General features: G+C 45.2%; 1 protein-coding gene across 2 annotated transcripts; it reads right to left on the reverse strand.

Annotated features, from left to right (window-relative positions):
- Positions 1-683: 683 nt before the first annotated feature.
- LOC311122596 (uncharacterized protein) lies at positions 684-12,832 on the reverse strand. 2 transcript variants are annotated; one of them, XM_084196938.1, is made up of 5 exons: positions 12,341-12,832; positions 10,962-11,070; positions 6,962-7,133; positions 4,126-4,208; positions 684-3,744 (listed from the first exon to the last, which is right to left on the reverse strand). In XM_084196938.1, the coding sequence occupies exons 2-5, from the start codon at positions 11,052-11,054 to the stop codon at positions 3,028-3,030; spliced, it is 1,065 nt and encodes a 354-aa protein (XP_084053064.1). In that variant the 5' UTR covers positions 11,055-11,070; positions 12,341-12,832; the 3' UTR covers positions 684-3,027. The 2 variants fall into 2 exon arrangements, with proteins under 2 accessions (XP_084053064.1, XP_084053065.1); XM_084196939.1 differs by having other exon boundaries at positions 12,616-12,656.
- Between the last annotated feature and the right edge of the window lie 70 nt (positions 12,833-12,902).

The raw sequence follows: 12,902 nt of genomic DNA on the forward strand, positions 1-12,902 counted from the left end.
TGTTTGACAATTATCATTAAAAAAAAATCTAATTTCTAAATCGTACTGTAACAGTATGGGTTTGAAATTATGTGTGTGCTCCGTTTGTCTATCAGTAAATGTACAATTAAGCTTACATACACCTACTGTACATTATGGTAGATTAGTGACTACTACACTTTAATTGACTTCACATACATTTTAGGATACAGAAATCGTTCAACAACAATTGATTGTGCTTGATCAAAATAATCACTTTTTATGAATATTTGATAGGTTAGGTGGGAGTTTTTCCTCCACTGAAGTCAGCTAATATTTCAGTGCCCTCCTTTCCCCCAGAGGTCCGTCGCGCTCTCTCTCTCGTCTCTGTGTCATCTCCCTGGTTCGGTCTTCTCGGCCCACATCAGAAAAAGATAATCACAATCAGAAAGTGGGAAGGAAGGCCTGATCGTAAGCTCTGTTTGAGAGAAGAGAAAAACACAACACAAGTAGACAACACAAGCAAAGCCCACGCCTTTTAGAACAAATCAATTCAAGTCAATCAAGTTCTATCCGACTTGAATTGTTCTTGAAGCAATTGGAGTAAGAACAGTCAAAACTAACGTTCACTCCGCATCAGGCAGTTTCCGTGGTATTTTATTTTCTCCCCACGAGAGAAATTAAAAAAAGATAAGATAAAAAAGAAAATAGATTTTCTTAGATCAAGTGCAGTGTTTAATAATATTCACACAAAAAATAATAAGAAACTTAAAACAAGCTCCAAGCTTGTATTTTGATTTCCCCTTTATTAATGCTGCGTATCTCCTTTGTGCTTCTAAAACACAATTTCTGATTTCTCTTTTCTTCAATTAATACGGAAGTGTGCGTCCCAAACGGAACCCTATTCCCTGCCCATAGGGCTCTGGTCAAAAGTAGTGCATTCTGTAGAGGGTAGGGTGCTATTTGGGACATACATGCTTTTAGTGTGATAATACCAGTAAGACACCAGTCAGTACAACCAGTTAACCTGATGAAGAGGCCCTACATAGGCGCTACATAACTACATAGAAGCTTCATAACACCTTCATAATGCCTTCATAAGCCTTCATAGGGCACAATGACAACCAATGTAGTAATGCTCTGTTTAAAACCACTAATTAGGGTTGCAGATGGGTCCCAAATGGCACCCACTTCCCCATATAGTGCACTACTTTGGACCAGAGCCCTAAGCGAATAGGGTTCCATTTGTTGTGCAATCTATTAGTCCCTTGTTTTAATGTCATGTCACCCGTTATCAATAACATCTCTTTAATAATTTATACAAATCACATATTCTCATTGAAAGTGAACTTATATAAATAAACTATTTCCTCATTGTAATCATTGTCAAGCATCAGTTCATGTCAACAGGCAGATTATGGAGAGGAGAGAGTGAGGTGAGAAGGAAGGAAGGAGAGAATGATGAGAGATGAGTTGAACGCCAAGGGAGCCTCGGGGGGGGGGGGGAGATGAAACGGAGTGTGAAGCGATAGAGTGTGGGAGCGAGAGAAAACAGAGAGACCAAAGAGAAGAGAAACAGGCATGATCCTCAACAGACAATACAGATATTATTCTGTAAACAATGACATCACTGTCAATAGGCATCACAATGCCTAAACAACCAACCAAAACATCCTGTCAAGAAAGGACTTGGAAGCTAAACTTGAAGGACATACAGATGTAGGATCTTAATTTGATCACCCTGCTGTTGCAGGACAGGAAATGCAAACTTGTAGTATAATATAATATAAATGTAATATGCCATTTAGCAGACACTTTTATCCAAAGCGACTTACAATCATGTGTGCATACATTTTTACGTATGGGTGGTCCCGGGGATCGAACCCACTACCCTGGCGTTACAAGCGCCATGCTCTACCAATTGAGCTACAAAGGACCACTAGTGTAGTCGAGGTTGAAAAAAGGCTTCTAAAAATTTTAATTTCAGACTTGATTTGCCCTGACAATTTTCTTTAGCAACCCCTACAAAAACCACCATTAATTATAACCCACACAATAATTCAAATTTCCTGTTGATGCAGGATTATTTTCCTGTTGAGAGAAACAGGTCAAATTAAGGTCCTACACCTGTAAAGATGTCCAGATTTGGCTAAGATACAAACATCATACATGCAAAGCCAGGTGAATAAGAAAGAAGATAGGGTTATTGAAGTCTCCAAAACGACCATTGATCAGGGCCCGCATTCATAAAGCCTCTCAAAGTAGGAGTACTGATATAGGATCAGTTTAGCCTTTTAGATCATAATGAATATGATTACATGGACATATCCTAGAGTTGCTATGATTTCATATGATTTTTCTTCTTAAGTACTTCCTAACCAGTACGAAGAGCAACAAAGACAGTTTACAGAACAACATAATTCCTGAACAGAACTGCACCTGTAAAACGTTTTGGTTCGGGTGGGTATTAAGTTTACATCGTGTACGAACTAATATGATCAACACATGTAATCTGACACCGGTGTAGAATGATATGGGTGTTAGAACGAGTCAAATGTATTCCAATGCATATACCGAACACAGTGCCACAAGGAACGTGTGCTACAGGGTGAAACCAGTGATAAGGAATACATGATGTGTAGACATATTTTATGTAGAACATGGCTCTCTGACATGTAGAATAAGGAGTCACGTCAGCTCCATTTCTATCTGAAACGTACGTGGCCAAGGTCTTGTTGATTGGCTCAGTATTCCACAAAGGGAGGGAGAAGAGTGAAAGGGCCAACAGCCAATAGGAGGAGAGAGAGGGGTGAGTGAAGGGGCCGACAGCCAATGGGAGAGTGTTTCTGACAACACATTGGAACACAAGGGGAGGTCCTGAGACAGTTATGCACTTGAGAATGACAGGAGGGGAGGGGGGAGGAGAGGAGGCAGCTCAAGAGAGGGAGGAAAGTGAGATATGTAGTGTGCGTTAGACAGATGTAAAGAGTGAGAAAAAAAGAGCGAGAGAGAGAAATGAGAGCGAGACTGGAGAATGTGTCGAGGGAGCGGGTGAGAGCAGAGGGTGGTTCAGGAGTAGGGCTGTGGCACTCCAAACCCGGGCCTGTACAGCGGCCTGCCTGTGGGGGACTGAGAGTTGGGCAGAGTGGGGCCTGTGGGGTAGCTATACCCCCCAACCCCGCTGTAAGGGTACGCAGAGGGGTAGGGGGCGCTGTTGGGGGCGCTGTACTGCCCGAACGCAGACCCTGAGCCGGGGACGCCAGGGAACGTGGGCTGGGTGGGGTACGGGCAGGAATTGGCCGGAGGCCCAAAAGCAGGACGGGCTGAGTAGCCCGCCACTGGGGTGAAAGGTGAGCCGGGGCTGGGGTAGGGAGGAAATTGACCTGGGGGAATGGACGGGCCTGGGCCTGATGCTGCGGCGGTGGCTGTCGGGTTAAGAGGGGAGACGGGGTAAAGGGTGTAAGGTAGGGCGGAGCCGGGGCCGTTTTGGAAACTAGCGTGGTTGTTGGGATTGGAATCCTGCTGCGGTTGTTGTTGCTGAGGGGTTTGTTGATGAGGATTCCATGGCGATGACTGTGTTGTCGCTGGGTCTTGATTGGCGCTCATTTGTGATGCCATGGAGCCGGCGGAGGCGTCGTCCGCGGCGGTCTCCTTCTTCTGGCGCAGGATCTCCTGCAGTTTCTCTATCCGCACTCGTCTTTTGTGAGCGAGGGAGCGGAGGGAGAGGAAACGGTCAAGGAACGAGTCCAGAGACAGCTGGCCGTCCAGAAACTCATCTGCCAGAGACTGAAGGAGAGAGGGGGAAAAAGAGAGAGCCAGAATTAAATAAAAGGGAGATAGGGAAGAGGGTAAATATGGACAAGCAAAATTCCGTATTCAATGATAATCTCAGCCTCTTACTTTCTACCCTCACTTTATTCACAATGTCTGAAAATGCAACTAACAAAGTTATGATTTATTATTACTATTATTATTAATTATTATTATTATGTCTTATTCCAACTGCTGGTCCTCTGTACGGAGTTGAATAGAGTAAGAGATATGTAGATCATTTTGTCGTCATTGGCCCTGTGTTTTAGGATAGATAGATATTACCCCATACTCATCAACAATATAATCTGTCTGTTTCATTTTCCGCCTGAGTAGTCCGCCATTGTGGCCTCTCACCTCTGACTCCGTCTCTGTGCTGGCGCCCTCTGTCTGGAGTCTGGAGAACAACCCCTCTGGTGACGCCTGCCCCATGATGCCATCTGGGAGAGAGAGAGAGGCAGAGAATGGAAAGAGAGGGAGAGCAAGAGAATAAAAAAGAGACGGGGCAGAAATGGGGAGAGAGAGTGAAAGAAATTGAGAGTAAGAGACCAATGTAGAGGGAGGGAGTGTAAGAGAGAGGACAAATAAACACCTCCCACACTTCAATGTCAACGCCAAGCTTGTCAGTGCCAGTAGGGACACACAACACTGACAGCACAACTCTTCAGGCCTGTTGTTAAACACTAGTTATGGGCGGTATACGTCTCCCGAGTGGCGCAGTGGTCTAAGGCACTGTGTCGCTAGTGCTAGCTGTGCCACTAGAGATCCTGGTTCGAATCCAGGCTCTGTCGTAGCCGGCCGCGACCGGGAGACCCATGGGGCGGCGCACAATTCGTCCAGGGTAGGGGAGGGAATGGCCGGCAGGGATGTAGCTCAGTTGGTAGAGCATGGCGTTTGCAACGCAAGGGTTGTGGGTTCGATTCCCACGGGGGGCCAGTATGAAAAAATAAAAATAAAAAAAATAATAATAATGTATGCACTCACTAACTGTAAGTCGCTCTGGATAAGAGCGTCTGCTAAATGTAAAAATGTATACTGTCTGTACCGGGGTACTTGAAAAAAGCCACGGGATAGTTTTTCAATAGCCTCAAAACTATTTATTTGAAGTTTTTAAATAAATGTGAATATTTGTAGCTACTTTAAGTAAATACCTGCAGTCACCTTGTGCAATACGTTAGGAGATAAAGCAGATCGCGTTCTTCATCTCACCTGTCACATTATTTTACATTACGAAGCTTACCGTAGTTCCCCAGAACAGTTGAGCCAGTCACGTGTTTGTTTGTAATTAGCACAACGGGAGAAAGCGAGCTGGTGAGTCAATAGCGTTCGATATCTATCGGCGAGTCTCTGTTGTGCGGCGCACAAGAGGTGATGAAGTTACAATTCACTACTAAATGTTTGCAATATTTTTTCCCAGTGCTTCCTACTAGCATTTTTTTTCTCCTCCATTCTTCTCCCATCTGCTCAATGTAAACATGCTGCTCTTCCTTCAGAAAAGGCATGCACCACAACTTTGTTCATTTGCACAATTTCCCTCTTTCACTTTCTCTTGTCAAGCCTATTAAACCACAGCATCTTAATTGGGGAGAACGGGCTCATGGTAATGGCTGGAGTGGAATGGTATCAAATATGTCAAACACATGATTTTCATGTGTTTGATGCCATTCCATTTGCTCCGTTCCGGCCATAATTATGAGCCGTTCTCTCCTCAGCAGCCTCCTGTGTATTAAACACATTTAAAAATGAGAACGAACGAATCTCATGAAGCTCAGCCATGAAGCTCACTGTTCGATAAACGTGGATATCCACGTAACAGGACAATCTACCTTCATGCATCTTCAAATACCTCTTGTATACTTCTCATTGAGGGCAAGCTCGCACCATAATGCTGGTAGAGTAAAGGTTAACACCCAGTCAAAATGAATCACTAGGAGGACTGGTTTAGGGGTGAAATTACAATGCATTCCACATGACTTAATCACCTTTAGGAAAAACATATGACATAACTATAATAGCAGATACATCATTACAACAGGCGTGCACATGCAAACAGACAGGGGTGGAAATGGGAAAGTCACCATGTAAAAATGCTCCGTACCCAATTCCAACCCTGCGAACGGACACCACCACAAACACAGCTTCTCATGAAAAGCTTACAAAACAAGGCTGCAGGAGCGTATGTGTGCATGTACACAGATCACAGGCCTGCTCTGCTTCCTGATAAAGTGCTGACGGCAGTGGAATGGGAGCTTATGCGGTGGTATCCAGGGAGACCCTGGCAGACAGACAGACACACATGACAGATCTGGAAGCCTGGGGGGCTCTGTCTGTCTGTCTGTCTGTCTGTGTTTGACCAGTAGAGACCAAGGCTGAGTCCCAAATGGCACCCTATTTCCTATATAGGCGAGAGAGTGCTATTTGGGATGCAAACACTGTGTTTGACTAGTAGAACCCAACTGACTGTCCAGGATCTGAACAGACCAGACAAGATATATCCCTACACTACACTACACTCTCTCTTAAGTCTGTTCCTGCCATCTGTCTGTCTCCCTCATTCTCATGTCGCTGTCATCTCTCCATCATGCTATTCCCATATCCATATCCTCTCTCTTCCTCTTTCTATTATGTTGCTTTTCTTCATCTCATCCCTCCCTCCCTCCCTCCCTCCCTCCTTCCTTCCTTCCTTCCTTCCTTCCTTCCTTCCTTCCTTCCTTCCTTCCTTCCTTCCTTCCTTCCTTCCTTCCTTCCTTCCTCCTCCTCCTCCTTCCCTCCCTCCCTCCCTCCTTCCTTCCTTCCTCCCTCCTTCCCTCCCTGGGCACAGTGTTGTCTGTAGGTCTCTCTGACTCCCTCCCTCCATCCTTCGCTCCCTCCCCATTCCATCCATCCCTCCCTCACCTGTCTGGTCACAGTGTTGTCTGAAGGACTCTCTGACTGACTCCTTCCTTCCTTCCTTCCTTCCTTCCTTCCTTCCTTCCTTCCTTCCTTCCTTCCTTCCTTCCTTCCTTCCTTCCTTCCTCAGTCCATTCCTCAGTCCATTCCTCAGTCCATTCCTCAGTCCATTCCTCAGTCCATTCCTCAGTCCATTCCTCCCTCCCTTACCGGTCTGGTCACAGCGCTGTCTGTAGGTCTCTCTGACATACTCTGAACTGGAGGATCTCTCCATTAGGTGTTCTCTCATCCTTCTCTCCCTTACCTTTCTGGTCACAGTGCTGTCTGTAGGTATCTCTGACTCCCTCCAGTTCAGAGTATCTCTCCACTAGATGTTCTCTCTGTCTCTCCAGGCGAGGCTTAATGTCCAGGTTCTGCTCTGCCAGGCTACGGTTGGAGGCCAGCGCCATCTCCCTCTCCAGCTGGATGTTCTGAATCTATAGACGAGGAGGAGGAAGAGGAGTCAATAATACTCAACTGTATTTTTTTTATGTGATTATTTGACAGTGAACATGTACAACAGACATTGTACACTAACTTACATAGCTAGCTAATTCTCATAACGATCGTAATGACCCTAGCCTTGATAAGCATGTTATGATCGCTCCCATTTGGGATAACGTTATTGGGATTGTGGATAGTGCGTTTGTCTTGGGGTCAGGGGACCTGGGTTCTACTTCTGCTCAAGGCACTACTCTCTCCCCCTGTACGTGACTATGATTGAGATATCATGGCAATACGTTGAATGATGACATTGCCATACAGTATTAGTCCGTTTGACAGAAGCTGCCAGGTCCTCCCTTCTGAGACCAGTGTCCCGGCTATGCTAGTGTAACAGAGATAAGATCGTGACGCAGATGCTAAGCTACAGGACTGTTTTGCTAGCACAGACTGGAACATGTTCCGGGATTCTTCAGACAGCATTGAGGAGTACACCACATCAGTCACTGGCTTCATCAATAAGTGCATCGATGATGTCGTCCCCACAGTGACCGTACGTACATACCCCAACCAGAAGCCATGGATTACAGGAAACATCCGCACTGAGCTAAAGGGTAGAGCTGCCGCTTTCAAGGAACGGGACTCTAACCCGGACGCTTATAAGAAATCCCGCTATGACCTCCGACGAACCATCAAACAGGCAAAGAGTCAATACAGGTCTAAGATTGAATCATACTACACTGGCTCTGACGCTCGTCGGATGTGGCATGGCTTGAAAACTATTACAGACTACAAAGGGAAGCACAGCCGCGAGCTGCCCAGTGACACAAGCCTACCAGACGAGCTAAACCACTTCTATGCTCGCTTCGAGGCAAGCAACACTGAAGCATGCATGAGAGCACCAGCTGTTCCGGATGACTATGTGATCACGCTCTCCGTAGCCGATGTGAGTAAGACTTTTAAGCAGGTCAACATTCACAAGGCCGCAGGGCCAGACGGATTACCAGGACGTGTACTCCAAGCATGTGCTGACCAACTGGCAAGTGTCTTCACTGACATTTTCAACATGTCCCTGACTGAGTCTGTAATACCAACATGTTTCAAGCAGACCACCATAGTCCCCGTGCCCAAGAACTCTAAGATAACCTGCCTAAATGACTACCGACCCGTAGCACTGACGTCTGTAGCCATGAAGTGCTTTGAAAGACTGGTCATGGCTCACATCAACAGCATAATCCCAGAAACCCTAGACCCACTCCAATTTGCATACCGCCCCAACAGATCCACAGATGATGCAATCTCTATCGCACTCCACACTGCCCTTTCCCACCTGGACAAGAGGAACACCTACGTGAGAATGCTATTCATTGACTACAGCTCAGCATTCAACACCATAGTGCCCTCTAAGCTCATCACTAAGCTAAGGATCCTGGGACTAAACACCTCCCTCTGCAACTGGATCCTGGACTTCCTGACGGGCCGCCCCCAGGTGGTAAGGGTAGGTAACAACACATCTGCCACACTGATCCTCAACACGGGGGCCCCTCAGGGGTGCGTGCTCAGTCCCCTCCTGTACTCTCTGTTCACCCATGACTGCATGGCCAGGCACGACTCCAACACCATCATTAAGTTTGCCGACGACACAACAGTGGTAGGCCTGATCACCGACAACGATGAGACAGCCTATAGGGAGGAGGTCAGAGATCTGTCCGTGTGGTGCCAGGACAACAACCTCTCCCTCAACGTGACCAAGGCAAAGGAGATGATTGTGGACTACAGGAAAAAAAAGAGGACTGAGCACGCCCCCATTCTCATCGACGGGGCTGTAGTGGAACAGGTTGAGAGCTTCAAGTTCCTTGGTGTCCACATCACCAACGAACTATCATGGTCCAAACACACCAAGACAGTCGTGAAGAGGGCACGACAAAGCCTATTCCCCCTCAGGAGACTAAAAAGATTTGGCATGGGTCCTCAGATCCTCAAAAAATTCTACAGCTGCACCATCGAGAGCATCCTGACTGGTTGCATCACCGCCTGGTATGGCAACTGCTTGGCCTCTGACCGCAAGGCACTACAGAGGGTAGTGCGTACGGCCCAGTACATCACTGGGGCAAAGCTCCCTGCCATCCAGGACCTCTATACCAGGTGGTGTCAGAGGAAGGCCCTCAAAATTGTCAAAGACTCCAGCCACCCTAGTCATAGACTGTTCTCTCTGCTACCGCACGGCAAGCGGTACCGGAGTGCTAAGTCTAGGTCCAAAAGACTTCTCAACAGCTTCTACCCCCAAGCCCTAAGACTCCTGAACAGCTAATCATGGCTACCCGGACTATTTGCACTGCCCCCCCACCCCATCCTTTTTACGCTGCTGCTACTCTGTTAAGTATTTATGCATAGTCACTTTAACTCTACCCACATGTACATATTACCTCAACTACCTCAACTAGCCGGTGCCCCCGCACATTGACTCTGCAACGGTACCCCCCTGTATATATAGCCTCCCTACTGTCACTTTATTTTACTGTATATATAGCCTCCCTACTGTCACTTTTTTTACTTCTGCTCTTTTTTTCTCAACACTTTTTTTGTTGTTGTTTTATTCTTACTTTTTTTGTTTAAAATAAATGCACTGTTGGTTAAGGGCTGTAAGTAAGCATTTCACTGCAATGTCTGCACCTGTTGTATTCGGCGCATGTGACCAATAAAATTTGATTTGATTTGATTTGATCGTGCCGTGAGCTTACTCCACAGCTAGCTCAAAATGTCGCCAATGGTGCTATCGAATTGGATCCTTTTCTATAGCTCGACTGGTTCATATGTTGTCAAGCTGGCGGTCACGTGTGTTGGTGAGGTAGAGGACCCTGGTTCAAGCCCAGTCAGAGGGTAGTTCAGGGAGGCAGCGCTATATGCTAAGCTAGCACACTGACACTGTTTACACTATAATAAGGACAGGTTTGCCTGGTGACGTGTTTATCGCTATCAATGTTCTTATCTCAACTTGATTTAAACAAGGAAGTCCCTGCTTTTTAGGCAGACCTGGCTAGCCACGACAGCAGCAACTAAACATGGCTTAACTAACAAGACGAGTTGGGCCAGGGACAGGTCATTTGCATCTAGCGAACATAACTCCCCACATGAAGAGGGGTCCTCTGTAGCTCAATTGGTAGAGCATGGCGCTTGTAACGCCAGGGTAGTGGGTTCGATACCCGGGACCACCCATTCGTAAAAATGTATGCACACGACTGCAAGTCGCTTTGGATAAAAGCGTCTGCTAAATGGCATATTATTATTATTATAAGAGCGAAGACAAACAAATTAACCTCAATGCAAACTCAAAGGTTAGTGTTTTGGATCTATGGACAAAGATGGAAGAGAAGCAAGTCAATATGTCCTTGTAAAAAAGAAACTGTTGATGGCAGGATGAGGCTGGACATCGCTACTAGTCAGAGTGAGACGAGACCTAGATGACCATCCTCAGATTAATCATTCATCTAGGGCCTACTCTGAGTAATAGACAAGCCGTGTGACCTGACAGAAAAAACAAGGCCTCAGCTCAGAGATAGGCCTATAGACAAGCTTGGCTATTCATTATCCCTTACTCAGATACAAAACACTGGAGGTATTTCAGTAAGAGAGGTGCATCTCGACTAGCCTGGTCCCAGATCGGTTTTGTGCCGTCTTGCAAGCTCCTGTGGTCATTGTCACGCCAAACATGATGACCATAGGTGTTGGTTAGAGCACAAACAGATCTGGGACCAGGCTACATCTCAATCTATTTAAGACACAATAGATAGACAATAAGACAAAGCAAAGACGTGATTGCTTACCTCATCAGATTCCAATGCCATGGACTCCACCCGCTCTGTGTTGTTCAGCAAATCCTCCAACTCGGATTGGCTAAGGTCCTGAAGCTTGTCCATTGATTTGCCAGGACAGCTGTCAATCAGATGGGAGGAGAAAGTGAGCTGTCAATGTCAAATGTCATCAGTTTACTGAACATAGATAATTTGAGAAATTAAACTTGAAACTAACTGACAGGATACAAAATGGATCCACACAAAATGATAATTGAACAGGCAGGCTGATCAAATATGAAATGGGAAATCATCATTTTCTAGACTATAATCTAACGTTATCATACACAACAGAATTGGCAGTTATATGTGAGCACTAAAATGTTGCATTGTTCCACCATGATGCTACATACTAGAGATTGGCAATATGAACAAAAATCAATATCGCAATAAATTGCCTGAATTGATGTGATAATGATAAATAGAACGATACATTTATAACATTAATTTGCACCACAGTTTTTTTGAATGATCCTTTAAATTACCCATATTAGCAAACGTATTTAATTTCAAACTTCACATTTCTCTAGTATAGGCTACTTATCGTAATGAACGGTATCAGCAAAATGGCTGCGATAAGTGATTGGTATGATCGGTGTTAAAATTTCATATGTCTATGATTTTCAGTTTATCGTCCCAGCTCTACTACATACATCTTATGCTTTGATAAACCAGACCCAGGCTAAATCCTGGTCAGGCCTAAGTTACTTCATCTGCTTGCTATTTGACCTACATCTTTGCCAAGTCATTAAACATGGGCCACATTCAGTAGGCAAATGTTGTGGAACGTTGCAGTTAGAAATAACATTAATAGATCTATTTTTATTGTTTTATTTTTTATTTTGCAGACGCTCTTATCCAGAGAGACATACAATTAGTACATTCATCCTAAGATAGTTAAGTGAGACAACATACCAGTGGTAGAAAGTACATTTTCCCTCAATAAAGTCGTTATCAGAGAAGTCAGTACTAGCAGGAAAAGACAAGTGTAGGGAATTGTTTTCTTATTTAAGATACTCTTTTGATGAGGTAGGGTTACAGATACATTTGCAGAAGATGGGCAGAGACTCCCCTGTCCTGACATTAGGGGGAAGCTTGTTCCACCAGTGGGGTGCCAGGACAGAGAATCGCTTTGACTGGGCTGAGTGTCGTGGTTCCTTATTCTACATGTCAGAGAGGCATGTTTGTAACGTTCCACAACATTGTGCCCTGCTGAACGCACCCTAGCTATCTTGATTGATGGCTTGCCATCAGCTGACCAATACTAATACTGTTGTCAACCAGCTATAGTTAGCCACAGCAAGCATACAGACTATCACATTATAGGCAAGTTAGCGGGCAAAATTACTTACGTTATGCTGTTAGCAAATCAAGAAATTCGTTGCAACAGGGCACACAACATTGACGAGCATCAACCTATGGTTGACGGATGACGTAAAACGGGCACCGGAGCCCTGACCCCGATTTACAAACAAGGCAATCTGGTTGAGAAAAAATAGCCGGTAAAAGAAGAATCCAACGTAATTTAACGGGCTAGCTAGCTAGCCTTAACGGGTTGTCCGAGTTCCGTGTAGGGATGACAACAACAATCGTTATGATCACATTCAATGAAAGGCACTCTTGCTACCGTCAACTTTGAGGAAAGCCCACCGTTCGCGATCTCAAAATAACGATGTCATTCGATCGTGTTGCTTGACGTCAGGTACAGCAGTAATCCAATCATAATTGCTTCAATATCTGCTCGACGATAATCATTCAAATGGATTAAAGAATAGCTATGTTTTATCAGCAATATTTGGAAAGTTTCACTTCACACTAACAGAACCCGCCGCCATTTTTGGAATGACCCATATTCTGCTTCCGTGCGGGGTGATTAAATGCAGTGTCAGTAATGACCTTTCTAACTAAAGAAAA

Source organism: Coregonus lavaretus, assembly GCF_964263955.1.
Source record: "Coregonus lavaretus genome assembly, contig: HAP1_SCAFFOLD_4357, whole genome shotgun sequence".
Classification (NCBI taxonomy): domain Eukaryota; kingdom Metazoa; phylum Chordata; class Actinopteri; order Salmoniformes; family Salmonidae; genus Coregonus; species Coregonus lavaretus.

Coding starts and splice junctions, on each gene's coding strand:
- LOC311122596 (XM_084196938.1), bottom strand. CDS start 11,054: ATGGACAAGCTTCAGGACCTTAGCCAATCCGAGTTGGAGGATTTGCTG. Junction 4,209..6,961: donor ACAGCACTGTGACCAGAAAG/GTAAGGGAGAGA, acceptor TCTCTCTCCCAG/ATGGCATCATGGGGCAGGCG. Junction 3,745..4,125: donor GCACAGAGACGGAGTCAGAG/GTGAGAGGCCAC, acceptor TCTCTCCTTCAG/TCTCTGGCAGATGAGTTTCT.